The 27,923-nt window shown below is 50.6% G+C and overlaps 1 protein-coding gene across 1 annotated transcript in view; it reads left to right on the top strand.

Moving 5' to 3' along the window:
* MAN1C1 (mannosidase alpha class 1C member 1) overlaps positions 1 to 27,923 on the top strand; it is a 52,664-nt gene that overhangs the window by 16,539 nt on the left and 8,202 nt on the right. Inside the window, exons 3-6 of the mRNA XM_062509292.1 lie at positions 3,090 to 3,186; positions 21,640 to 21,755; positions 23,340 to 23,420; positions 25,308 to 25,402. Coding sequence (XP_062365276.1) covers positions 3,090 to 3,186; positions 21,640 to 21,755; positions 23,340 to 23,420; positions 25,308 to 25,402 — 389 coding nt within the window. The remainder of the gene's footprint in view (positions 1 to 3,089; positions 3,187 to 21,639; positions 21,756 to 23,339; positions 23,421 to 25,307; positions 25,403 to 27,923) is intronic.

Here is a 27,923-nt window from a genome sequence, read left to right on the forward strand (position 1 = left end):
GCCAGCTCCTTTCTGGGTTTGGATGGAGCAAAGCACGAGAAAAGATATGGATGTAAATGGTGGAAATGATAGTGCAGGTTTTCAGAGTTCAGTTTTGTCATTTCTAGTTGATTTTAATACAGACTTGTCTGGAACTCTCCAAAGTAACAAGTGGCTTACAGGTGAAAGAAAAGGAGCAAGTTGACAAATGAAGTTATAAATTTGGAAGTCTCTGCTATAAATCAGTTGAGACCCAGAGTGCTTGGAATACCAGGGCCAAATAGATAATTGTCTATTAGGTGGCAGATGGCTCAGTGGTGAGAACAAAATCTGAAATTATGGATCTATTTCCATAATTTTTGTGGTTCTGCTGCCGTTTTTCAAATGCAAAATGGCACAGTGTTAACACTGATGCATTGTGATGTGTCAGGACTGGAATGGCATAAAATATTCACTTCTAATCCTGGTGGCTCATCAGAAATGAGCCTGGAACACCTCAGTACACGTAACCCCCTCTAGCCTGGAATTTGGGATCTGTGCTCAGAGGAAGCTGCTGTGAATGTGGAGCCCTCACTTTCAGCACCTTGCTGCATCCCTTCAGTGGTTTGGAAGCTGAGCTGCTAAATTTGGACTGGAGAGGCAGCTGCAGGGAGCCAGAACAGGCAGAGTGGTGCAGATGCTTTTTTGGCTTTTCAACTTTTCCAGTTGCTGCTTTTTGGAGCAGTCAGTGGAGAGAGGAAAGCTCTGGGATACTGGGAGATGAAAAGCTGCCACGTTCTGCATCCTGCCTCCCAAATCTGCAGAGTTTCAAGGCAGCCAGCACAGTGTGCTTCACCCAAAGGGAGCACCTCCAACACCATCCATCCCCTGCCTCCCTGGAGATCAGCTCAGCACTGAGCAGAGGCAGCATTTGGGACAGAAATCTTTTTTTTTGGGGGGGGGAATTTCTTGCAGCAGTGTCAGCTGAAATGGCTGAACAGGCAGATGAGGGATGCACGTGTTGAGGAGCCCTGGGTGAAGGGGGGCACTTTGGGGAGCCTCAGGCTGTCCCTCTTTGTGTGAGGAGACAGGAAAAGAGATTTTCCCTCTAGATGTGGCTGGTGGAGGCTGAAGGCAAACCCTGGGTATTTTCCATCCCCTCCCTGGGAGGGAGAGCTCTGCAGACTCGGGGAGTTGTGCCAGCCTGGCTGGGCTCACCCTGCACCTTCTGCAGTGGAAGGGTTAAAGTTGAGGGAAGGAAATAACAGAAAATTTCATACTCAGCTTGAAATGAGGCTGACTCAGAATTACAGCGTTAGGAATTTTAGGGAACAGAATCATTTCCACATCCTCTGTGTGTCCAGGCTCCCCATGTGCCAGAAGGGTGGATCCTCGTTGCTCAGCTCTGATTGAGAGAGAAAGGAGCCCAGGAGGTGCCTGGCTGTTTCCTTTTGGTGCAGGAGCCCTGCTGCTCACTGTGGGAATGCTGCTTCTGAAAACACCAGCAAGCTCTGACACAGAAAAACCTTTGCTCTGCATTGCCCAAAGATTCACCCTGTTACGTTCATGAAGGATGAGGACTTCCCATTTAGAACCTGCTGCCACTGGAAAATAAAAACCCACAAAGACCAGAGATTTGACAAAAATAAAGTGAACACTCCGAGTCACGTGCCTGGGACATGTTTGAGTGCATTTTGGGGAGGGTTCTTTCCCCCTCCCTGGGTCATTATTTGGTTTCCTCAGCAGAGCTCTCCACTGAGTATTTCATCCCACACCGAGTTTTTAAACCCCAAATTGGCTTTGTTTGTTTGTCCAGCATTCCATCTCCTGGTGGTGTTGGAGCCTGAGTGTTATTAATCAGTTCAGCAAATGTTTATCCTTCTCCATATGAACAGCTCCAGGAAACTTTACTTTGGAAGCTTGATGTTTAAAAAGGAGGGGGGAATCTGGGGATGTGGCTTTTTGCTAATTAAGGAGGATACTGCCAGGGGCTTGTGATGTTGGGTTTGTGAAACACACAGCTGGAGGGAAGAGTAAGAGCTGAGATGACAGGAGGAATTTCAGACCAAAGTAACCTGCAGACTCTGATCCTGAAATAGAGCAGCAAATGCTGCTGCAGACACGAGACAGGAGCGCTCTGTGGAGGAAGGATTTGGTTTAAACTGTCATTTTCCCTCAAAAGTCTGCTCTGAGGGAAGCATTTTCTCTTATCTTTGTTGGAGAACATGGCTGATTCTCTGAAGCCCCTTCTTCTCCTTTGTGATCTCTTTTTCCCAGGGATTGAATCAAAGGATGTTCAGGTCAGTGTGATGCTGGGGCTAGGGGGGGTTAGGAAAAGCAGCTTTATTTAATGCACTCCTTGGAAGCTGACAAGTCCCAGTCTCTCCCAGATGAAGAAAGGACACTTGTAGGTTTAATTTTTCCTCCCAGCTGGAGCCAGAGGGGTAGAAGGACAGAAAAAGCTGTGCTGGGATGTGTGTGTGTATGTGTGTTGGAACTTGCACAGGTACTGCCCCTCAGCCCTCAGGGGAGGGTCAGGGTGCTGGGCCCGGGCAGGACGGTTCAAACATCCCAGAAGGAATTGTTAGAGTTGGAAGGGCTTGCTCAGAAATCAGCCAGCCCATGTGCAGAGCTCTCTGAAGAAAGCACTGGGGAGTTTTGATAGAAGATAACAAAATGTCATGGACTTGGTCTTTGTGAATGTATTCTGTCAATTAACAGAATGAAAACCTCTAAGATCACTTTGTCCCTGTACTTAGGGACAGGTCAGCTTTGGCCTTACATTCTTAGCCCATTTTAACAACCATGCTGAAATACTGATGCTCTCTGAAAAAGGTTGGAAATTCAGAGATGGAGACAGCTTTCTACAAATCCCCCGTGGTTTGCAGTGCCAAGGTGAAAAGTGGGGTTTTGGTGTGAGAAGTGCCAGGTTCTTCACCAGAAATGATGAACTGGAGACTTCACCCAACCTCTGCATGCAGCCCCCCTCCTCATGCTCAGTGGCAATTAAGATTCCATCATTAATGGGCCGTGGTTTTAGCAAGGAGTGGGAAACTCCCATGGATTCCCAGAGCTCAGGTTTGGAAATTCTCCCTTCTGTTGACTGTTTCCATTCCCTTTTCCCCTCGCAGATGATGAAGTTTGCCTGGGATAACTACAGGCAGTATGCCCTGGGGAAGAACGAGCTGCGCCCGCTGACCAGGAACGGCCACATCGGGAACATGTTTGGTGAGTGGGGCTCAATTCCCTGCAGTTCCACTTTTGCTGGGGTTTCTGAAGGTCACGTGCAGGGCAGCTGCTCTCTCTGCAGTGCAGGGAGGTGTCTGTCACAGCTTTGGTCTCGTCCCTCTGGCTGTTGGTGAGAAGCAGAGCTGTGAATCCGTGTCCTGTGCGTGTCCCAGGGCTGGGAGCCTCACCCCTTCAGGCAGCTCCAGTGCCAGCCTGGGTCACCTCTGCGTGCACAGCCAGCGCCAGGGGTGCTTGGGAGCAGTGCTGAAATGAAAGTGTCTTTATTAAAACATGAAGGCAGCCCAGAGCTGACAATGCTGCTATTTGTCTGAGCTTGTAGGCTTCAGGACCTGACCAAATTGAGCATTTTCTCTCTTGTTTCTCCACTGTTGAGCAAGATGTGAATTCCATGAAATATTGAGTGAATCAATATTAAAAGCTCTTTATGCTCTGTGCTAACTGGCTTGTATAATTTTACTCTTTAGCAGATTACCTTTTTTTTTATGTGAGCCACTTTCAGTGCTATTCCCCTGCTCGTTCTGGTGGGATACTTGTTGTGGTTTTGAGGTATTTGTTGGCTTCTGGGGATAGAAATTGTCTTTCTGCTGCTTTGCACTCCGAGCATTTCCCTCCTCTGCTCCCTGAGCCCCTGCCTGTGCCATGGGGAGCCCAGCACAACCTGCCTCAGCAGATTTCCTTTCCCTTCCCTCCTCATCCCTGGGAATTCCTGCTGTGCAGGGGGCTCTGGGCTCCTTTCCAAGGGCTCTGTGTGCAGAGATCATTTCCTGGAGTTCCTCACCCACATCAGGGAAGAACTCCTCAGTGGGCAGATCACCCCTGAGCTGATTTTCTCAGTGCAGAGGATGGCACTGAGGCTGTGGAGAACACTCCCATCCTGTTCTGCACTCTGTGGGTGTCCAGGTCCTTCTCCACATCAGCTCCAGGACCTGGGGGGGAACTTCCAGCCTGTGGAGTTCTGCTTTGTGTGGATCCCAACCCTAATCCTGCTCAGCTTTGGGGGCTGAGATGTGGGGAAGTGTGAAGGTGGAAATGGCATCAGGTGTCTCTGCAGAAAAGAAGGTTTGGGGTGTCCTAATAATGGCCTTCCAGGACCTGGTGGGAGGACAAGAAAGATGGAGAGACCATTTCCAAGGGTCTGGAGTGACAGGAGTGGCTCAAAGTGGCAGAGGGCAGGGTTGGGTGGGATATTAGAGACAAGTTCTTTGCTGTGGGGCTGGCTGGGCTGCAAAGGAAGCTCCATGAACCCGGGGAAGGAGGTTTGGGATTGTCACAGGCTGGGTGTGAGCAGCCCCTGCCCAGCCCCTCTCTGCCAGGAGCACTGATTTGGGTGGGTTTGGCCTTTGCTTTGCTCTTTCAACCCCCTCCAGCAGCAGCCAGGTTCTTTATTTGAGAATTTGCATGGAGTTCAGCAGCAAGCTGAAGCATTTTGCAGCTCTTCCACTCTGGCAGGCTTGTCAAAATTCCTCAAGGAGTGTGCCAGTAAACAGACAAAAATATTGAAAGCTTTAAAATGCATTTATCATGCTAAAACAATTGACAGTACTTATGCTTGTTTGTAGTGTGCCTGTGAGCACTCTCAGGGAAAATGCTTTGGAGCAGGAGGATTTGCAGACAATTGCAGAAAAGCAGCTCCATGGTGCATTTTAGCTTTTTAATAGGCTTTTCCTCTTCCCAAGTGCCTGCTAAAGCAGGGAAGCATCAGGCAATCCATCCCTTGCTGCAGCCCTGTGTCCCTTCAGAGACTTTGAGAAAGGAGGACAGGGCACTGTGGCCCTGCATTGTTGCCCATTCCCCCTCCTGTCACATCAAGTGTCCTTTTATTCCAAGCTCCAGATGGAAAGGAGGCAAACTGAGTGCTCTCCAGGCTGGAAGTGTCAATATTAAGCTGAGATTTCTCTGCAGCTGCTTCCATGTGGGAGGGGAGGAACCTCTTTGGGGCTATTTTTGAGTGTGTTTGTGTGCATGGGAAGCAGTCAAGTTCCTGAAGGGTGGATGTTGCTGTTGTGGATGTGCTGCTGCTCACTTGCAGCCTTCAGTTTGGCAGCCTCGGCCTGGGGGGAGCTACTCTGGATCAAATATTCCCTCTAGTCGAAGCAGAAATAAAAATGAACTCTTGAATTCTGCTCCTACAAAGTGTCCTGCTTCTCCTGGCAGCCAGGAGAGAGCATCCCTCCCCATTTTCTTGCCCAGGCAGGAAAACTTGGATCCCCAATCCCATTAATCTCTCCAGAGATCCAACTGTGCCACTTCCCAAGCATTTCCCAGCTGCTCCACAGGCAGCATCCCCCCTCTCCTGGACTCTGGTCTGGTCTCAGGTTCCTGCTGGTGCTTGATGTTCTCCAGCTCGGTGTTTCTAAGGCATGGCTCTCGCCGAGTCTCTCCCACGTTTCTGGAGTTTATTTGCACAGAGCTCCTGTGATTGCTGTCATTTACAATCACTGCAGCTCGAGAGCCCTTTCCCTAAACCCACAAGCTGTGCTCCTTTCATCAGCGTTAATTATTCATCAGTGGTGCTGGTGATAAGGAGTGCCTTGCAGTGGGGTAAACACGGCTCAGAGTTTCAGATGTGTGATGATGTCCCTGGAAATGATGCCATGGAAGTGGGCAGAGTGCTCCACCAGGGTGGGGGGATGATCTCTGTGATCTCTGCTGGAGCAAACCCCACATCACGAGGTTCCAGTGGCTCCAAATGGTGCCAGAGGCTGGGGGGGTTCAGGATTGTCTGCAGGATTTCTGGAGGAAAAGCTGCAGAATGCCAGGCACTGTTCACACCAGGCCCCCCCAGTGCTGCTTTAGGAACATTTGGGGAAGAGGGCACAGCTGAGCTTGTGGCTGAGGGTGACACTGGAGATGTGCAGGTACAAATTCTGCTCCCAGTGCTGATGCAGTCGTTTTAACCCTTCCCAACCACCTCAGCACTGCTGCCTTTGGTGCTGTGGAGGATTAAATTCACAGATGTTTGCAGATGTTGGCTCCCTCAGAGAGGGCAGCAGCTCTGCGTGTCGCAGCCCCTGAAATTCTCCTGTCACTCCAGAGCTCTGGATTGTTATTCTGCCTGCTCCCCAGCTCTGGCAGAGCCACTTATTTTTCTGACAAAATGTTTTTTAAATCCTGTTAGCTTTACAGAGCTTCTGTAGCTGCGGGAGAGTGAGCTGGCATCTCGTTGTGCTCGTGCATCAGCTGAATTGTCAGTTCCATTTTGATTGCACAGTCTTCTAACAATGATAAGGTGAGAAGTCTGATTTTCAGATATCTCTTGAAGTGTGCAGTGCTGGCAGCAGAAGAATCTTTCTTTGACTTCTAACCTGAGCCAATTTGCTCTGAAATCAGTGACAGCAAGTAAATATGGAACCTTGCTGTGCTGTTAGGCATTTTTCACCACCTAAATGCACGTTGGTTTATTAATTTTAGTTTAAAAATTGCAAGCCTTAACCAGGCTTCTCCCCCCTTCTTTTTTTTTTTTTTTTCCCCTCTTTCCCCTACCTGATATCATGAATTGCTCCTCTCAGCATCTGCTGAATTTCTGCAGCATGGTGAGGCTGCTGGGAATCCAAGTGATGAGTGTCCCAGCCAGGACACTGCCAGGCCAGCAGGACAGGGTGGCACAGCTGTGCCAGCAGCTGGATTGCAAGGACAGGAGGTGTTTGCCCCTCATCCTGCAGCAGGGTTCTCATCTTGCTTCATGTTTGCTTGCCTGGTGAGAGGGTGGAGAAATTCCTGGAAAAATCCGTGGCTGCCTGGGCTGTGTTTGTGTGCTGGGCTCAGACTTTGGCCTGAGCTCTTTGCTTTGAGGACAGGAGGTCACTGGCCTCAGCTGCCTGGAAATGGGGCTGGTTTGTCTTTCCAGGATAAAAAAAACAAGAGGATGAAATGGTTGGGGGAAGAAAAGCAGTGACCACAGGAATAAATCCAGAGAGACCTCTGGAAAGCACCAAACTGTTTGTCCTGAGCTCAGGAACTTTCAGGTTTGTTCTGCCTGGCAAATTCCACTGGGCTTTGTCACTGCCCCGAGGCACTGTGACCTGCCAGGCTCACATCTCCAGGGAGATTCCAGGAATCCCCCGCTGGAAATTCCAGGAATCCCCACTGAATTTAACACCCCAAGCTCCTGTAACAGCAACTGCTCTGGGGCTCCCAGCGCAGGGGCTGGACCCCAAAATCTCCAAAATCTCTGGGTTAGTGGCTCCAACCACCCAGTCTGGCCAGCTGAGCCAAACATTTTGCCAAGAGCTGCTTCCTTCATGCAGGATTTATCCAGGATTTAGCAGGCAGCAAACACACCCCACCTCAATTAGAAGCGACAGGAGTTGGTCTGTGAATATATAACAGAGGAGAGGTAATTGAATGAAAATATTAATTCAGCAATATCCCAGCTACCAGGAGAGAAATGGGAACCTCCAATTGTGCAATCGCTTACTGCACCTTTTCTCTTCTGTCTCTGGGTCTCCTTCCCTGTGATCACAAAATTGCAAAACCCCAGAGAGTCCTTTTATGTGATTAAAATAACAATAATAATGGCTCTCTTAATTTCTGTGCTGAATTATGCCTGCTGCCTATTGCACATGACATTGGATGCTTGGCTCCATGGGCTCTTTAAAGAGAAAAATACCTCATGATGAAGATGTTGCTGGAACTCTGTTGCTCCCTGGCATCATCCTCTTTTACTTTTCTTTTTCATGTAGAATGTTCCCCAGATGAATAATTTTCAGGAGGGCATTTTGAGTTGACTTTGGCTTTTGCTGTCAGGGAAAATCTGCAGCAACAAACTTATTTCCTGGCAGCAGGAAGCAGGAATCAGGATGTCCTCCAAATCCCAAACTCACTGGAGTCTGGCTGCATGTTGGAGCTGACATTAATCCCTGTTTGTGGGGTTTTTTTTCCTCTTCATTTTGAGATCACTCCCAAGCTAATAAATCCTTCAGGAGATCTGTCCCCACTCCTGTCTCACCTTGGGTGCTGCTGCTCAAACCTCAGGGCTCTACTGGACCCTAAACCCCACACAGGGGTTTAAGCTGATTACAGTGGCTCAGCTTGCAATGGTAATTTAAAAAGTTTAAACAGGAAAAAAAGCCAAAAACCTACAAATGTCTCACGGAGTGGCCTCCAACACCTTTGCATCAAAGCCTGGCTCTGGGGCTATTGAAAAAATGTCATTGAAACCGAGTGGGTTCATCTTAGATTGATGTTTTAGCAAAGGAGTGAAGTCAGAAAGGAGAATTGGGTGGAGAACTGGGGGATGTGGGAGCCCATCCTATCCCAGGGGATGTGGGAGCCCATCCCATCCCATCCCATCCCATCCCATCCCATCCCATCCCATCCCATCCCATCCCATCCCATCCCATCCCATCCCATCCCATCCCAGGGGATGTGGGGAGACTGGATAGCACAGCTTGGTCTGGGCCTGTCCTGAGCCCCAGACTCTTTATCTCCACACAGCCCCATTAATCATCCCAGCTTCCTCACGAGCTTCCTGAACTTTCCACTGACCCCAAACTGAGTCTGGAGCTTAATGAGGCCCAGAAATAGGAGAGAGTGTCTCGGGATTTATCAGAAGTGCTTGGCACAGCAAAACGGGAGAAGGAAACAAAACAAGAAGTAGAAAAACAGAAAAACAGCCATGAGAGCAGCAAATGGGAGCAGGAAAAGGGAGGAATTTGTGTTGAGCTGTGAGGGGAGAGGTTCTGTGGGGCTCTGTGGCTGCTGAGAGAGGAGCAGGCAGAGATGGGGAGGTGGGGAGGAAGCCACACGTGAGCAGCCCTGTGGCAGAGCACACAGGGAACCATCAGGCTGCAGCTATTGGTTTTTGGGGTTTTTTTCCTTTTTTTTTTTTTTTTTTCCAGGCTCTGGGTGTATTTTAAAATAGAGTCAGCTAGTCTTTAAGATTTTTTTTTCCCTTTCTTGTATTTTAATATTTTCTGTAAGCACCCCATTATGGATGTTGCCTGTGCCTCATTCTGGACACTAATTATGCAGAAATAATTGTCTAATCTCCAGAGATATTGAGCGTGTGATTAAAAGGCAGCCAGCTGAGAGTGGGTGGAGCTGGACTGCTCACACATCCAGATCTGGATTAGGAGCCTTTGGTGGCAGCTCCACAGCAGAAGCTGAGTTGGAGGCTTGGCACTTGCAGCTGCCTTGAGCAAACATCCAGCACCTGCTGCAGGGATGGCAGTGGCAGGGAATGGGGGGAACTGGGGGGAACTGGGACAGGGGGAGGTGTCCCTGGGATGGGATTTATGGGATGGGATCCATGGGGTGGGATGAGACAGATGGGATGGGATTGATGGAATGGGATTGATGGGATGGGATCCATGGGGTGGGATGGGACAGATGGGATGGGATGGGATTGATGGGATGGGATCCATGGGGTGGAATGGGACAGATGGGATGGGATTGATGGAATGGGATTAATGGAATGGGATTGATGGGATGGATGGGATTGATGGGATGGGATCCATGGGGTGGAATGGGACAGATGGGATAGGATGGATGGGATGGGATTGATGGGATGGGATCCATGGGGTGGAATAGGATAGATGGGATAGGATGGATGAGATGGGATTGATGGGATGGGATCCATGGGGTGGAATGGGACAGATGGGATGGGATGGATGGGATTGATGGGATGGGATCCATGGGGTGGAATGGGATAGATGGGATAGGATGGATGAGATGGAATTTATGAGTTGGGATGGGATGGATGGGTTTTGAGGTCCCTCAAACTGTGTGCCATTCCCACATCCCCACCATTGTGCCACCTCCACACATTCCTGAGCACTTCCCTGAGCAGCCAGTTCCAATGCTTGAGAAGCCATTCAGTGAGGAAATGTTCCCAATATCCACCCTAAAGCTCCCCTGGCACACCTTGGGGCCATTCCTGTTCCTTGTCCTGTCCCTGGGAGCAGAGCCCGACCCCCCTCTGGCTCCAGCTTTATTCCAGGAGGAGTTTGCAGACACAAACCACCCTGCACTACCAGGAACTACATAAAAAACCAGAGCAGGTCAAAAATATTTTAAAATTACACTTTTAGCTATGCCTTTTAATGTTGGAAATAGCTTGAGACTCGTGGGTTTCTTACCTTTATCCCTCTGTGGTTTAGTTTTCCCTTGTTTATTCAGAGGAGATGGAAACTGTACAGAAAAAAAAAACTTAGTTTGGTTTTAATTCACTTGGTTTTCACTCCTGAAACTTCTGAAGAGATTAAGCAGGTTCCAAGCTGGCTTTGCTGTGTTGGATTTCACATTTAGAAGTTAACTGCTTTATCACATCATTTTGTGCTGCTGCTGAGGTTTTTCCACCCTCATTATGTATCTCATTGGATATTCATCTGGATTAGTGTTAGATTTTGACATTTTTCTATTCACCTCCAGGAGATCATATATCAAATGGGTCCTGCTACAGAATCTCTTCTTCTGTAATTTCTCCAGGTGCTTGTTTCTGATTTTTTTTTTTTCATCTCTTCTGCCTTTTCGGGGAAGAGAAGTCCCTTATCTCACTTCATCAGTGGCTTTAACTTCCACCCACAGGACATCAGCTTTCAGATTTGTCACTGCTGCTGGGGCTGGCTCTGTGTGCTCTGAATGTTGTGGCAGGCATTTGTCACTCCAAGACCTTTATGCTTTCACAAAGTATTAACTTTTAGCCTCCCAGGATCGTTCCTATCTCTAGAGAGGATTTTTTTGCAAGTTCGAGGAAACCCCTCAGCCTTTGCTTGAGGCATCAGTGTGAAACACAGGGAGGATTTTTTTTTTTTAAATTTTTTTTTTTGACTGACTAAAATTGTTCATCCTTCTTCTGATGTTTTGTTCCCAGCACCAATTTTTCACCCTAACACACTTTATATGCAGCTCCAAAAGAAGGGGGGGGGGGGGGGGGAGGAGAAAAAAAGGAGAAAAAGTTCAGTGCAGGAAAATGAAAGCATTTCAAGAGAAAGTTCTGAAGGCAGAGGTTGTTTCCTACTAATTTCAGTATACACAGAATTTAGCTCTCAGGTACAAACACAGGATTAAGAACACCTAAATTATTCCTGTTTCTCTCCACAGTGCTTTCATCTGAGCACAGGACTGCACTGGGCTCGTTCCCTCATAGAGCTGGGGGTGGGAAAACACAAACTGTGCCTTGACTGCTCTGGTTCATCTCCATTTCCAGGCTCCAGTCTGTGCTGTGCTCTGCCAGGAAGAGAGGGAATTCAGGAACAAAGAACCTGAGGATCAAGGTTTGCCCCGTGCAGGAGTTCAGAGCTTTCATGGACTTCTCCTTCAGGCAGCTGGAAGTGGAAGTTGCCTTCAGGCATTAAAATTAACACCTTTTGCCTAGGCTGGAACATTCCTTCTCTCTTGGCAGGCTCCATCCTGGTTGCTGTGGGAACCAGCATTTTTAATTCCCTGACTTTTGTGTGTACATCCCAAATTGTAGCTGTGATGTTCTCTGTCACTAAGGTAGCTCTGGGGAAGGTTTGCAGGGGGATGGAGCCATCAGGAAGGATTTTATGGAGTTTTTCCTTCCCTTGGGGATCACCCTGCTGCCTCTCCAGGGGGCTTTTTGGAGAGCTGCAATTCCCACTCATCTCAGGGAGCAGCAAAACACAAAAGCAGCAGCGAGGGGGGCTTTTAATGCTTCCCTTCCCAAGGCTGGAAAGTCCTGCAAGGCAATTGTGCCTCAGTTTTTGCAGCTTTAAAGCTTGTCCTGGTGCCTGACCCCTGTGTGTGTGCTGCAGAGAGCTCAGCTGTGACTCCTTGGCCTTTCTCTGGGGATGTGCTGAGTGCTTTTACCCTCTCCTTCTTTGCAGCATCTCCAAAATCTTGTCAAGGCTGAGCAGCCTCAGACCTACCCAGCATTAATTGCAGGTCACATTCCTCATGCTGAGCCCTCCTTTTCTTCTGGAATCTCCAAATGTTGATGGAAGGAGGCTCTGTGCCCTTTCTTATTGCTCATCCTGGGGTGGGCTTTACTCCTTTCCCCAACGTTCCAGCGTTGGTTGGAGCTGCAAATCTTTGGTTGGAGCTGCAGATCCTGGGTTTGAGCTGCAGACCCTTGTCCTGAGCTGCAGACCCTGGGTTTGAGCTGCAGACCCTGGGTTTGAGCTGCAGACCCTGGGTATGAGCTGCAGACCCTGGGTTTGAGCTGCAGACCCTGGGTTTGAGCTGCAGACCCTGGGTTTGAGCTGCAGACCCTGGGTTTGAGCTGCAGACCCTGGGTTTGAGCTGCAGACCCTTGTCCTGAGCTGCAGACCCTGGGTTTGAGCTGCAGACCCTGGGTTTGAGCTGCAGACCCTTGTCCTGAGCTGCAGACCCTGGGTTTGAGCTGCAGACCCTTGTCCTGAGCTGCAGACCCTGGGTTTGAGCTGCAGACCCTTGTTCTCAGCTGCATTTCCAAGGGCTGCAGCCTGGCTGTGGCTCTCACAGAACTGCTGCCTCCCCATTTATTCCTTCTGCTTCATGGTTCATTGTGCTTCCCCCAGGCAGAACGCGCCGTGTGGCCTCACTGAATTGCATCCCGCTTGTTTCTGACTATTTTCCCAATTTGCTGAGATTATTTTGATATCTAATCCTGTCAAGCAGCATACTGGAGAGCATTTGGAGGCTTTCAGCTGGGGTCTTGTTGGTGCGACTTGAACAATATGGGAGAGAAAAGGAAGAACAGGCCAGATGGTCCCAAGTGATGGAGTTATGTGGCTTAATGTGTTTGTGCTCGTGGTAATGGAGCATTTGCATTCTCCTGACCCACTGCATTCACAGAGAAAATGTTTTTTGGTTCTTCTGTGGATGATTATGAGGGTTCCAAGCTCAGCTCATGAGTGCTCAATTAATCTTCTTAATTCATTTGGAGGTACAGGGTGGTGTTGTTTCTTTGTCTCTGAATTCTCTCCCACCTGGGCTGGTGTTAAGGACCAGATGTGTGTTTGGGAGGGCACCTTCTTCTGATTGTTATAATGAAACATCTCCCCTTTGAATTCTGAGGTGAATTAGCAGCCTCTGCTCATTAAGTGCTACCTGTGGCTCTGGCAGAGCAGGATAATAGTTGCAGGTAGGACATGTGTTTGTTTTAATGGCCTGTTGGGACCCCTCACATTAAATGCTGCAGATCCTCCAGGAGGTCTGTGGAGGAGCATTAAATTGAATATAATCAGATTACCTTTAACCACTCCAAAATTAATTTCAAGCATCCAGAACAGGGAGGCACCAGCAGTGGTTTTTGCCCCAGCTGTTGTCTTGTGCTTAACCTCCTCGAACTGCTCCTCCCAAAGTGCTCCTGCCTTGTCAAATGGCCCATCTTTGTCACAAGTAATTACCTCTGCCTCACCAACATCTGAGCCCCACTGCCCAAAACCAGGAGCAAAGCTGTTTCCCAGGGGAGCATTTGAACGATTATCACTTCCCATTTTCCTGCTGAGCTCCGTGGCCCACAGAGCTGCCTGTGTGTCACCAGAGACGGATGGGAGGCAGTGCAGAGGGGATTTGCAGTATCTCTGCTGTGTCAGGGATTGTGTTCCCAGCCTCAGGCACGCCTCCCCTCCTCCCTGACACTTGGAAACAGGAGCAGTTGGATTGGAGCTCCAGGAGGTGTTGGAGTCGTGCAGGGATGAACCAGAGCTGGGGTGTTGGAGGATCACTAAACGTTGAAAGATGGTTGGAGAAACTGGGGAAAAGAGGATTGAACTCTGGGGAGTGCTGCCAAGTATTAAATGTTTAAGAATCAGCTGGCAGTAGGTGCTTATCATGTGTCTGCTCTGTCCTTCCTCTGAAGGAAAGAACTGATCTGAGGAGCTGCTGCTGCGACGAGCAGTTCATTTCTTGTGCTGAACACCTTTCTTCTCTTATTTTTCCCAGTGCATAATAAGAATATTGTTAACATGTTCCCCCCAGCCAGCTCTCCTCCAGACTCTGCCTCCTTTGCCACGTCCCTCAGTGAACCCAGGCTCTGGTTTTGTGTCTCTCACCCATCACTGGTTCAGGGCAGAGCTGCCACTGCTGCTCCAGCTTGAACGATAGCCTTAATTCTCCAGGGGAAATTGATATTTGAAAAACATGAGTGGTTTGTAATAAAAAAAAAGCCATTTCTTCCCCAGCTGGAACATGCTCTCTATTGAATTTGATCACAGCAGCTTAAAAGGCAGCACTTGAAGGTGCCTGTCTGGTGCCAGCTTTACCTGTGCAGCCCATATGCTGAGCTGTTCTGTGCTGCAGGTGGGACTGGGACTCATTAGCACTTCCCAGGAACCTGGAAGATCTCTCCTGTCGGCAGCAAAAAGCATCCTGAGCTGTGTTTGAGGCAGATGTTGGGGTGATTTCCCTCATTCCAGCCTTCAGAGTTCCTTTGCTGGGGGTGGAGGCTCAGCCTTGGCAGATGGAACTTTGCAGGCTGTGCTGTGCCCTGGGCTCTGTCCCTGCTCACATGCTCCAGGATTCATTGTGTGCTGTCCCTGAGCATCTTTTAGGGAATGAGCAGCCCTTTGGCCTTTCCTGAGCTGGGGGAAGTGTGATTTTACCACCCTGCAGTGTACAGGACGAGGGCTTGAGTTGGTTTGGGTGTGAAACTCGGAGGGCGATGTGACCCTGGCGTGGTCTGAGTGATGTCCTGTGTCTGATAAATGCATGGAATATTCCATGGATCAGTGTTTCCTCTGGAAGTGCACGGAGATCACATCTGCAGGGCCAGCTGATGGATGGATAGCTGCAGAGGTTGTTGGTGACCTGCATCCTGTGAATGCTCAATCTGCCAGGGGTGGTGGTGGAGTGGAAAAGAACAGAAACTGAAATCACGGGAGGAAATTTGTGTGTTGGGGTGATGGGGGCTGGTTTGTTGGGATGTGGGGTGAGTGAGAGCCCCATGGGTGGCTGCCCCTGACCCCCAGGGCTCTGCCAGGTGGCCTCTGCTGCCCAGCAGGGATGGACACAGCTCAGGGGGTTGACCCCTTGACCAGTACCTGGAGAGGACAGTGAGGAAGATTAATGTGAGGAAGATGGGAAAATAACCTTGGCCATGAAGTGTTTTTTGATGAGGTCCCTGAAGTGTAGGTGCAGTGGTTTATTTGGAAAGCAAAGAAAAATGAGGTTGCTCAAAAGCTAATGGACTTTTTTTGTTATTGGTTTATTTTTTTTTTCCCTAACTCTGCAAGAGAATGTGCTGATACAAAAAGAAATAGATCTTTTCTAATTCTTTGACTACTTCTTTGTCCTCTCCATCTCTTGCTTCTGCTACCTTGTTGCTCAGATGTAATTTGTTTAGTTTGCTGTAAATAAAGGGAATGTAGTTACTGTGTGTTACAGCTATCAGGTTCACAGACAAAAAACTCAATAACTGAGGCACTGGCAGGGCTGTAGCTCAGTTCTGGTGTTCTGGCTTTATCTGCAGTGGGTACCACTCACAGGCAGCTGAAGGACTGTAATGAGATGATTGTGGATTTAACTGAGAAATTTTCTTTCCTCCTGAAAAGAAAACCCATTTCCCAGTTCCATGTGTAATTTCTGTTTAATTTCTGTCAGCTGCACCAGTCCTGTCCTGGGGCTTCCTTACACCTGGGCTTGATCCTTGCACTGGGAGCAGTGACTTTCACTGGAGAGCATCTCCTGGAGCTGGAGTTAATCTTCTGGTGTGAGGTGTGAGTGCTGGAGCACAGAGTGAGAGGGAAATGTGAAGGATTTAACCAGGTGAGGAGTGTTCCTGCACCATTCCAGAGGAGAGAGGGATGGCTGCCACAGAGTGCTTGGGAAGAGCAGAGACACCAACTCAGATGTGGTGGATAAATTAATTCTTATCCCTCTAACCATCACTTTCTCTTTCTCTAAACCCTCTTTTCGTGCTTTGAGGAAAATTCCTCCTGCTTTTTTTTTTGGCTGGCAGGAGGAACTAAAGCCTAGAGCAGTCAGGGAGCTCTGGCCTAAACCCAGGTCCCACCTCAGGAGCTGCTCCCAAACTCTGATCGTGCCTGACCTGCAGAGCTCTGCACAGCAACTGGCAAACCTTGGCTGCAGGGCAGATTTTTCAGGGAGCTGCAGTGATTTTCACAGCTTTCTTGGTTGCCAAGATAATCCTGAGCTGTGTGAAACGTCTGTGTGTGGATTTCTCCCAGAATTGGACAGTTTGCCACCAGGCAGGAGCTGTGTGGTGACACAGTCCCAGGCAGCTCCCAGGCTTCTCACACACATCTTGGGATAAATGTCAGGAGTTCAGGCTGCTCTCCAAGCCCTGGCATGGAGAAAAAGGACCAAAAAGAACAGGAGAAGCAGCACTTGCAGATGGTCATTTTTCAGACTCCTGCTGTAACAGGGCCCTGGTTTTAATTGAAGCCTTCAGAGCAGCAGAACCAGGGGAAGGGATCTCGTGTTGTCCCCCTGTACCCCGAGGTGAGGGTGAACAACCAGAGCCCCTTGTGCCTTGGCACTTAACCAGTTCACCGTGCTTCATAGAAACTGCATCCTCATTTTTATTCCAAACAAGATTTCAGCACTAATTTCTGTTTTGACAAATAGGATTTGACATAAGAACAGTGGGAGTCAAGACCTTTCATTTTTGATCTGGGTTTACGTTGTGCTGATCTAAATTCCTCCCCCTTCTGCTCTCGCTTTTCAGTTGTAAACTCTGTTATTAAAGTTAGCAAAGAGCTGTTTGAAACCCCCTGTTCTGCAGCATTTAAACAGTCCTGCTGTATGCAAGATTAAGTCTGATATCTTCCTAATGGTCCTTGCTGCTCCTTTGGGGCCCTGGCACAATGTGTTACTGTGAGGAGTTTGAAATGGCTTTGTTGGAAATGAAGGATTTGGTTTCTGTTCACTGAGTAACTTCATGAAGGGTTCTGTGCCAAATGGCAGGAGCAGCCCCCTGGGGCTCAGGGCTTCAGAGATGAGGTTGCCCAAGCTCTCTGCCTGCTGCAGGGCTGGCTGAGGTCAGCGTGGCCTTCACCCATCCCTGGGGCACACACTCGATGGCAGCCACAGGGCAGCCTGGCTCTAAACAGGGGGCATACAGCACGAGGAATTTTCTAGTGGAAGCTTGGAACTGGATGATCTTTAAGGCCCCTTTAAACCCTGTGAAAGGGTAATTTTTATCTGACAGCAGGGAGTGCTGAAAGCTGGTGGAGATCCTGGTGAGGATGCTCCCATCTCCTGCTGCTGGGCAATCCTTGCACCCTGTTCACCTTCCCACCTTTCCTTGCCTCTGGAAGTTCACACCCTGAACTCCTCCTCCAAGGAACCCAGAGTGAAGCTGGGGGCACAGGAGAGCCCAGCTTTGTGCTCTGGGGGCCTTTGCAGGTTCTCCATGGCTCCCCAGGCATGGAGAATGTGGTGGATTCAGGAGAGCTTTGGAAGGATCTCTCCTTCCTGAGGAAAAGGCTATTTCAGACCCCACTCCTGGCTGCTTGGCTGCTGAAGCATCACTTTGGTGGCTTTTTTTGAGGTTCTCAAGGGGCAGACTTGCAGCTGGGAGCCCTTCAAGTGTCCTGTCTGGCCTGTGATGCTCCACATTGGTTATTTTGGGAAGAGGGGAGCAAGGGAAGGCAGTGATCTGCATCCCTCCCATACAGCTGCTCGTCTTTGGAAAATCAGGTATTTGCTAAGCTCTGGGTGCTGGATAAGGGCTGGGGTTGGGCCACTTGTTCAGGTGTTGGGAGAGGTGAGTGCAGGTGAGTCTGGAATTGGACATGCAGATCCCCAGCCTGTAAACACCTCACCCCAAGGCTTTTCATTTGGGGCAGAATTTCTTCCTAGAGCCTGAGTCATCTCCCCGAAAAAACCCCAAAAACAAAACAAAAACCCAACAAATAAAATAAAAAAAAAAAACAGAAAAAAAATTGAGAAGAAACAAAACAAGGCAAAAACCCCTCACAGCCACCACTGCCAGCTCCTCTCCACCCAGCACCTTTCCCCAGCGTTCTGTTAATTAAGTTAATGTTCATTAGTGCTCTCTGTGGCTCCCAGCACAGCTCCTGGGCTGGGTGGGAGCAGGAACAGAGCAGCCTTGTTGCCCACACTCCTCTCTCCATTCTTCTGCTGCACAAAAGAGCAAATCCGGGGTGGCACAGCCCTCCTTCAGCTCTGGGAGAGATGAACCTTTGTGTGCTCCATCAGCTGCAGCTTCTCCTGCCCTGATCATCTCCCAGGGCACAGCCCTGGCCCCAGAGCTGCTGGACACTTTGTCAGAAGTGCCCCCAGACTCTGCATTCCTCCCTGTTCTCCTCACTGGTCCCAGTGAGGGGACTGCATCATCCTGCTGGGTCCCTTCCAGCTCAGCTCTCCTGGGATTCTGTGGCTCTTCTCTCCCAGGGCACTGAGGAGCTGCTGTGGATCCTAAAGTCTCACCTGGCCTTTTGGGATCAGCAAAGGGACTCTGGCTGTCCCTGGTGAAGGGATCCCTGCTCCAGGCAGTTTGGGGCAGGATCAGGAGGGGTTTTTCATGGCACACTTTGGTTTGTGGAGACAAGGCAGGCTCTCAGGTGTGGGCTCCTGCTTAAAGCTGCTCCCAGCTCCGGGTGCTTCCAGGGGGGTTTCTATCAAGGCTAGATTCTCCTGCAGGTTTCTTGGTTCCTGTTTTGAAACTCCCTCAGAACAAACACAACCAGCAATTTCGAGATGAGGGTGTCAGCAAGAGACAGAAGTGACAGAGAGGGTTTGGAGCTGCCTCCCCTTTGATTGCACCCCTCCCACCCCAACGTGCAGGTGTGGGGAGGTGCTGACTGTGTGACAAAGCTGGCAGGAGGTGGCAGGAGGTGGCAGCACGCTCCAGGTGGGTGTGTTTGTGCTGGGATGTGCACACACCAAACCCTGACAGCTGCCCCTGGAGCTCCATGGAGCTCTGGTGAAGCCAAGCCTGAGCAGGAGGGAGGGAAGATGCTCCTCTAGCAAAGAAATCCCAGGCTGGGGGGTCAGGGGCTCTCTGGGTGTCCTCTGTCCTGGCATAGAGGGACGGACAGACAGACAGGTCCAGCTTTGCCCTGTGCTGCCTTTTGACCCCTCTCTGAGATGGAGCTGACACGGCCCCTCCTGGCTCTGCTGGAAGGACTCTGAGCTTCTGCAGCTGCTTCAAAGCTGGTGCAGAAGAAAGGAAACACGGGCCAGCCCCTGGTACAAAACACACAGCCCGAGGTTCTTGTGATGCAGAGGGTGAGGGAATGTTTAAAACAAATGTTTAAGGTGTCACAGAGCAGCAGGAGAGCGAGGTTTGCCTTTTACTTTGTCAAACACAGGCAGGAGAGCTGAGCGTGTCCCCAGAGCAGCACACCGAGCTAAAGGCCTGCCTTGCTAAAAACCATAAAAGGCTCTGTCAGTTCTGCAATATTTCTCACTTCAATTAATCATCCCAGAGAATGGTGAGTTTGTTGTCACTGTGTCTCCATTTAGCTTGAGCAAACCCAACTTCCCTCGTTGTCTCTCTGCAGATTTTGAAAAGCTTTTGTTGATGATACCATCAAATTAAGCTGAGCCCAGTGGTGTGATTTTCCTCTCAGAATATCACAGTACCAGGCTGTGCCTCAGGTGCCACTGCCCTTCTTTCCTCTCTAAAATGCTTTCCCTGCCTCCCTGTCACGCCTGTCCTCGCTACCAGGAAAGTGTATAAAAGTCACATCATCATTAATATTGAAGAGTCATTAGGGCTGATAAAAGCAGCACTGCCTGCCATGCTGTTGTTTTTCATGCTCAGTGCTTTTGGCAAACATTCCAGGCCCACTCCAGCCCAGCTGATTTTTAGAGCCTACCAGTTGATCCAGTGCCTGTTTGACTCCATCCACCCATTGCTCCCCGAGATGGCTCCAGTTAGGTGATCATTTCCCAGCCTGTGGGAATAAATGGATTTCTGGAGGCTGTTTCTTCCTCCTCTCCCACAGCCCCTGCTTTTGATGCAGACAGCATCCCAAAGGCAGCAATCTGTAGTTGAGCAGTAAAGTCCTGCTTGGGTTTTTATTAAAGCAATGATGTGCTGGCTGGCTGGAAAGTGTCAAAACTGCAATCTTGTAGCATCAACAAAATAAGGCAGGATCCTTCCCTAGGGGAGAGGAAAGGAATGAGCCTGGAATGGGTGATCTGAGCACTTCTCTGGGCTGCAGGGATGCTGCACATCAGACACAGTCCCTCTGTCCCTGGTGAGAGCAGACCAAAGGTTCATGGCACACAATTCACCTTTGCCTCCCTCTCCCCATCCACCTGGGTTTTCCTCTTTGAAGCTGAACTGGAATTGAAGTATTCACCAAAGTGCCAAACCCATATGAGTGTGCAGAGAAAGGCTGGGGGAATTTGGGAGGGCAGGGAAGTCTGTGAGTGAGGAGGAGGAACTGACCTGAGCCAAACAGAAATAATCCCTGGGCACAGCAGTGAGTCTTTGTGGAGAGGGAGGTGATGGGGACAGGCTTGGTACGAGGAGCTTCTGCTGCAGGAGCAAAACCTGAACCTCATCCAAGTGTCTCTGCTGGCAGAGATTCCCAGAAGTCTGCCAGGGCTGGGTGGGAGAGTGGCTCAGCTGAGCAGAGTGTGTGTGGTGCTGCAGAGACAGCCTCATGTCTGTGTCACATCCCAGAGGGATGAGTGGGGCTGGTTCCAGACTGGAGCCCTGGGTGAGTGGGGCTGGTTCCAGACTGGAGCCCTGGGTGAGTGGGGCTGGTTCCAGACTGGAGCCCTGGGTGAGTGGGGATGGTTCCAGACTGGAGCCCTGGATGAGTGGGGCTGGTTCCAGACTGGAGCCCTGGATGAGTGGGGATGGTTCCAGACTGGAGCCCTGGATGAGTGGGGATGGTTCCAGACTGGAGCCCTGGGTGAGTGGGGCTGGTTCCAGACTGGAGCCCTGGATGAGTGGGGATGGTTCCAGACTGGAGCCCTGGATGAGTGGGGATGGTTCCAGACTGGAGCCCTGGATGAGTGGGGATGGTTCCAGACTGGAGCCCTGGATGAGTGGGGATGGTTCCAGACTGGAGCCCTGGATGAGTGGGGATGGTTCCAGACTGGAGCCCTGGGTGAGTGGGGCTGGTTCCAGACTGGAGCCCTGGATGAGTGGGGATGGTTCCAGACTGGAGCCCTGGATGAGTGGGGATGGTTCCAGACTGGAGCCCTGGATGAGTGGGGATGGTTCCAGACTGGAGCCCTGGATGAGTGGGGATGGTTCCAGACTGGAGCCCTGGATGAGTGGGGATGGTTCCAGACTGGAGCCCTGGGTGAGTGGGGCTGGTTCCAGACTGGAGCCCTGGATGAGTGGGGATGGTTCCAGACTGGAGCCCTGGATGAGTGGGGCTGGTTCCAGACTGGAGCCCTGGGTGAGTGGGGATGGTTCCAGACTGGAGCCCTGGGTGAGTGGGGATGGTTCCAGACTGGAGCCCTGGGTGAGTGGGGATGGTTCCAGACTGGAGCCCCTCTGACACCCCAGCACTGGGACTGGGAGCTGCTGCCTGTGCCAGCCCCCCAGGCTGATTCAGAGCTGTGCCTTCATCCTCTGTTGTGTTTTTGCAGGAGGCCTTCGAGGAGCAACTGTGATCGATGCCTTGGATACCCTGTATATCATGGAGCTCGAGGAGGAATTCCAGGAAGCCAAGCAGTGGGTGGAGAAGAGCTTTGACTTGAACGTGGTGAGTCAGCTGCTGGGAACCGCCTGCCTGTGTCACCTCAGCTGCCAGTCCCCATCACAATCCTCCCCGGGAGCCCTCTGCGGAGGGAAACATGAGCTCTGTGGGGCAAAAAAACACTCAGCTGATTATTTTCTTTCTAAGGCCAAAGGGAAGAGTCCAGTAATTTACCCCAATCTTCTGCTGGTTCCAGCAGGGACCACCAGAGCAGCCTGACTGTGTCTGGCTGAAAATAAGGTTCAGTGTTTAATGGTTTTGTGTTTTGGTCTGGGTTATGGAGACAGACACTCGTTATTAGATACTCCAAGGAAATGTTGCTCATCAAAGAACAAGTTCTGTTTCATCTCAGGTAAATGTCTGCCTGTGATAAGAGGAGATTGCCTTATTAAATTAGATTAAGGTTGCAAACCCAGCTCCCCTTGTCTGGGCCCTTTGCTGGTGTCACTGCTGGGACTTGTGTGACACCTCAGCAGCAGAGGGGGAGCACAGAGGGAGCCAGGATTTGCAAGGAAGGGCATCACCTCTAAAAATGGCCAGAGGTGTTTCTTCCTGGGGCTGTTGGAGCTTTCCTGGCACGTGGGGCTGTGTTGGGGCTCTGGGTGCAGCACAGCAGTGCTGGCAGTGAAGGGTTCTGTCCCTGCTCTGGAGCCAGCTCCTCCTGCATTCCTCATCCCCAGCTGATGGGATCTCATCAGTGGCACACACAGAGAATGTTAAAACCAAAGTGCAGCTTAAACTTTTATTTGTTTAATGCCAGTCTAGTTGTTGTGAGGAATGGTTCTCCCACGGGAACAATGCCTGCAGCTGCCTTTATAGAGAAGCATCATTTGGGAGGGCACCACTGGCATTCATGGATTCATAAAAGGCTGCCCACATCTGATAAATCTGGTGAATGGTCTCAGTCTGTTACTGAATCGATAAACAAGGGACAAAATCAACTGGGAGATAATTTATCTGGATTTCATAAAAGCTTTTAATCTTGGCCTGCAGAATAGATTGATCTGTAAAGACAAGAGTGAATGCTCTGGATTGATCTGTGGAGTCAGGGAGCACAGCACAGGGAGGCAAGGGGGAAATTCATTCAATATTGCCTCTGTACAGGGAGCTCTCACAGTCCAGAAAGGCAGGACAGGGACTGCAAGACCCTCAAGCCCTGCTGGAAACTACGTGCTGTGATCTGCCTGAAGTTGTGTCAGGGGAAGTTTAGGCTGGATTTTGGGCAAAGGTTCTTCCCCCAGAGGGTGCTGGGCACTGCCCAGGCTCCCCAGGGAATGGGCAGAGCCCTGACAGCTCCAGGAGGGTTTGGACAATGCTGCCAGGGATGCACAGGGTGGGATCGTTGGGGTGACTTGCAGGGCCAGGGGCTGGGCTGGATGATCCTGGAGGGTCCCTCCAGCTCAGCAGGTTCTGTGACTGATTGTGTGATGTGCCCTGCCTGACCCAGGTGCTGTCACAGGTGATGAACGGGGCACTTGGGGTGTTTCTCTTCCCTCCAGGCTGCAGAGCAAACAGAGTGCAGTGAGATGGGCACAGAGCTGGGGGCTCTGCTCCTGTGCTGCACTCAGGGCTGTGTTTGTGTCTCTGCAGAATGGAGAAGCTTCCCTGTTCGAGGTGAACATCCGCTACATCGGAGGGCTCCTGGCCACCTACTACCTGACTGGAGAGGAGGTTTGTTCCCAGGAGGGCTGAGAGGGCTCTGCAGCAGCTCTGAGCATCACATCACCCCCCCCAGAACAACATAAACCCATCCTTTTTGTGAATATGGAAATGCCACTAATGTTCCTTTAATTAAGCCTCGAATAATTACCTTGCACTCACCGTGCACGGCTCATTTGCCAGAGATCTTTCCTCCTGTGGGCAATTCTAGCAAGACACTGTTTGCAGTTGGACACACTGCTCCCCGGGGAAATGCCATTTGCAGAGGATCTTTGTCTTTGTGCTTGTTCCTCTCTCTTCCAAGTCGGCTGAGATTTCATCAGACATCATCCCGGATCCTGCCTGGGGCTGAGGAGGGGCAGGTGCTCCACACTCGGCTGAACACCCCTCTGGATCAGGGATTGCTGAGATCAAGTGCCCTGGGATCTGAGCCTGGGTGTCAGAGCCCTGTGGTGGATGCTGCATCCCCCTGGGGCCCTGGGTGAAGCAGGAGGGTCTCGTTCCCACTGCCCTCCTCCTGCTCAGCCTGCCACAGCCTGGGGAATAATGCCATGATCTGCTGGATAATGTGCCTGGCTGGAGTTTTACAGCTGGCTGGAGGGAGAGGAGGAGATTATTCCTTTGCCTTTGGGAGTCTTTGGTGAGCAGAAACTCTGGTTCAGGGGGAGTTTTGTGAGGACTGGCCCTAAATGAGAGCTCAGCTCTGGTGCTGCCCCAGCACAGAGGGTGGGATGGCTCCTGCATAGTGACACCATTGATCCAGGAGCAGCTTTCTTACTTCAGCTGCATTTTAAATGAGTTCCAGGAATGACTTCCCTCTGTGACTTCCCTCCAGAGAAGACTCTCAAAGACTCAGTGCCCCAGCTCAGAGTCTGTCTGTGACAACTTCAACAGGTTTCAGATCAACAAAGCAAAAAAGAAACCACATTAAACCATCAAAGTGCAGCAGTGACCTCCTGAAGTGCCATCAGCAGCCGGGGCAGTGCCTGTCACTTACCAGTCAGTGCCACTGGGCTGAAAGGCAAAACCCAGTCCCTGTCTCCTGCTTTCCCTTCTGAACCAACCCCCTTTCCTTAGGGGACTATCAAAGGTCTGGGAGCCCACAAAAGAGCTCAGGTTTCCTCAGTGCTGTATTTTTAGAGCAACAGATTTCTGCTTTCTGAGAGCCACCACCACAGGGCTAGAGGTAAAAGGCTTGTGCTTGATCTCCTAAGTCACTTAGAGGCTTCTCTTGATCAGGACTAATCTCTGTAGTGAAGATTAGTGCTTGTATCAGTTTGGCCCCAAATAATTGTGCTTCCTTTGTGGTGCAAGCCACCATAAGCTGCAATTTGACTGGAAAGCCCAAAACTGAGGCATTGCCAATGGAAAAAGAGCAGCTTAGCCATGAAACCACAAATCCTTCTTGGCAAAATGTTGCAAGGAGAAGATGGTTCCTTGGAAATCTTGGTTTTTACAGCAGGAGATGACATGAGCTGGGCAAGCCCACGTTGTAAATCTAACAGTGCTCCAGCCTAGAAAGATTTCTTCTGATTTTAACTCAGTCATTTCAGCTCCTCGTGTTCTCTGCCATGCTGGGAATGGGAAGAATTTGGAGAGCACTCTAGACCAGCTCAGATCACAGGGGGCTGTTGTGAGCTGCTCTGCTCCAGGCTGAGGCTTTGGCAGGGGACTGGGTGCTGGTTTAGTGCAGATTTTAGAGGAGATATAGAGATGCCAAAGTTCAGTGAGACTTTTGGCTCAGGTTTTTTGTGCAGGGGAGCCAGGGCACAGCACACCTGGAGCAGGGGTTTCTAAAATGCAGCACTTGCAGTGGTTTATAATGGTGTGTTTGGAAAAGGGGATGTGACACAATCCTGTGTGACTCTTTCATCAAATATTTATCCTCCCTTTTAACAGGTGTTCAAGAGCAAAGCTCTGGAACTTGGAGAGAAACTTCTGCCAGCCTTCAACACCCCCACTGGAATCCCACGTGGAGTCATCAACCTGGGCAGGCAAGGCACAAGGCTCAGCAGCATTTCCTTTAGTTCTGGGAGTTTGGGAAGGAGCAGGAGCAGCAGCAGCTCCTCAGAGCTGCCCCCTCTAGAGCAGATTCCTCGAGGTCATTTGCTTTGCCAGCTCAGACCTTGGCACAGATTGCAGGTGACTCAGGTCAAACACAGCTGTGTTTTATTAATTTGGGGCTGTCCAAAGTTATTTCCTCTGCCTCCTGACAGGGCTCCCTGCTGCAAGAGCATTTTCCTCACTCTCATTTTCTTTGAAAGGTGGTTTTGTAGTCTGCTCGTAGCGTGAATTTTTGCAGTGTGCCCAGCTAGATTAATGTGAATTTATCCAGGAGAAATGCATTACAAAATTTGGAAAAACTGGACAAGGGAGTAGATGGGACTGGCTGACAGTTTTGGTGCTGGAAAAGGGGAGAGAATACAGCACACAGCCCTCAGCCAGGCTCTGTCCCTCCCTAGAGCCCCAGAATTGAGGTAGGTGATGTTCTCATGGCCAGGGGAGGCAGCTGAGTTCAGTAAATCCCTGCAGAAGGTCTGGCAGCAAACAGAGGCAGAGTTGGGGGCTGCCCTCCTGCTCCCAGCCAGGCAGGGATTTGGATTTGCTGGTTCTGATGCCTCCAAACAAATGCAGGGGTGAGAGCTGCAGCAAATGTGGGTTAACAAAGCCTTTCATCCTCACCTCTTGTGAAACTCTCAAAGTCATTATCCAGCCCTTAGCCCAAATCTCCTCCTTGGCTCTGCAAAGCAAAAGACTTCCAAATACTTGGCTCATGCTGCTGTTGCTCAAATATCAGTGTCACCCCTCAGTTGTCTGATGTGTGCTCCTGATCCCGGGGAAATTGGAGCCACCAGCAGCACTGTAATTGTCCTTTTTTACAGCACACACATCCTGCTTCCTCTGTGGCTGATAAAGGCTCTGCATGGACTAACCTTTCACAGAAATGCCAAACCCTCCCCTGCCCTTTGTGAAGACAATTGAAGCAGCCTCTGTCTGCCCAGACATTCCCAAAATGTTTTGCTGATGACCTTGAGTGAGAGCAGAGAAAATCGCCAGAGCACCCAGCCCATACCCAGAGCCCCCAGTGCTGCCTGGAGCTCTGGCTTTGGGGCTGTGAAGCTGGAGTGCGAATTGATTTAGGAGCAGGGATGGAGGGAGCTGCATCCACAGCCTGAGCTGCTGCAGCAGCACCACGAGCAGCCAAGGGCTGGAAACCCTCAGGGAAGGGAATTGCTCAGTGGGCAAGTGAGGTTTGGGACCACACTGACCCAAACAGCCGGGCCAAAACAAAGCCCAGGAGAGTTTTGCAACAAGGAATTCTCTCTGCAGCTCTGCTTTTGCAAGGATGTGCTAATTCCAGAGAGAGCTCACCATCCCAAGAGGGGGAGAGCCCTGCAGCGTGTGTGGGCCCCTGTTGGTGGCAGCTCTGGGGGGGTGGGTTAAGAAGGACATTCAGAAATTTAAAAACAAAACCCCCCCTGGCAGTGAGTCAGTTCTGCACATTCATTTTCGAGGGCCCAAGCACAGCCAGCCCCCAGCTCTTCCATTACCAGCTGCCTTTATCTCTTGCTGGCACCTTTTTCCTCCGGGGTCCCCTCTCTGCTGATGATCTTCCTGTGGCCTCCTGCTCCCCCCCGGCTCTGTCCTGTCTCACACAGCCTTGTTCCCATCCTGCTGCTCCAGCTGCTGCTCTGTGCTCTCCGTGTTCTGCTCTGGGATCTCTGCCTGGGCTGTAGCCCTGGCCCTGCTTCCCTTCACGTCTCCCCAAACCCTCTGTACCTCCAGATCCTCCCTCAGCATCCCCTCCTGGCCTCTCTCCTGACTTCGTTTTGCTGCTTTGGATCCCCATGAGGGAAGGCAATGATTCCACACTTCAGACCCACTTATCAGGGAGATAAAGGAGGTTCGGGGCATGTTCTTTTTCCCCTGGAGGCCAAGGTCCTTTGAACAGTAGCTTCCTCTGAGCTGTTCCAAAGCAGAGCAGCTGTGAAGGCCCAGTTTGTCCAGCCAGTAAGAAATGTTTTCCTGCAGGGGGGCCCTGCAGGCTGCTCTAACCCAGGCACACGGTGCACATGGGCTCTGCTCTGTCTCCTCCAGAGCCCTCTTTGCTGTGTTTGACCCCAGGCTCAGACTCCCAGCAGCACATCCCCTGCTCTGCTGATTTTTGGGATGGGCTGTGGTGATCTCTGTGACCCCACAGAGCTGCTGTGACAACAAACCCAGCCCCAACTTGGCTGCTGCAGCCCTGTTGAGCTGAGCTGAGCTGACCTGGGAGGGCAGCTCTGCTTGTGAGGCTGTGTTTGCTCCAGCCTCCTTCCAGTGATAAATAAATGAAAGGAATTGACTCTTTTGAAGGTGTGGCAGCTCCGTGGGGCTGCTCAGCTCCCCGGCTCAGCAGGTTGGTGCAGTGGGACATTAAAGCCACGCTCACCTGGCCAGGACGGGCTCCTGGGGTGCCCTTTGGGGCTGCACTCACAGGGCAGGGACTGAGCCACCCCAGCACTGTGGATGTAT

The sequence above is a fragment of the Cinclus cinclus genome, chromosome 26 (assembly GCF_963662255.1).
Source record: "Cinclus cinclus chromosome 26, bCinCin1.1, whole genome shotgun sequence".
Classification (NCBI taxonomy): domain Eukaryota; kingdom Metazoa; phylum Chordata; class Aves; order Passeriformes; family Cinclidae; genus Cinclus; species Cinclus cinclus.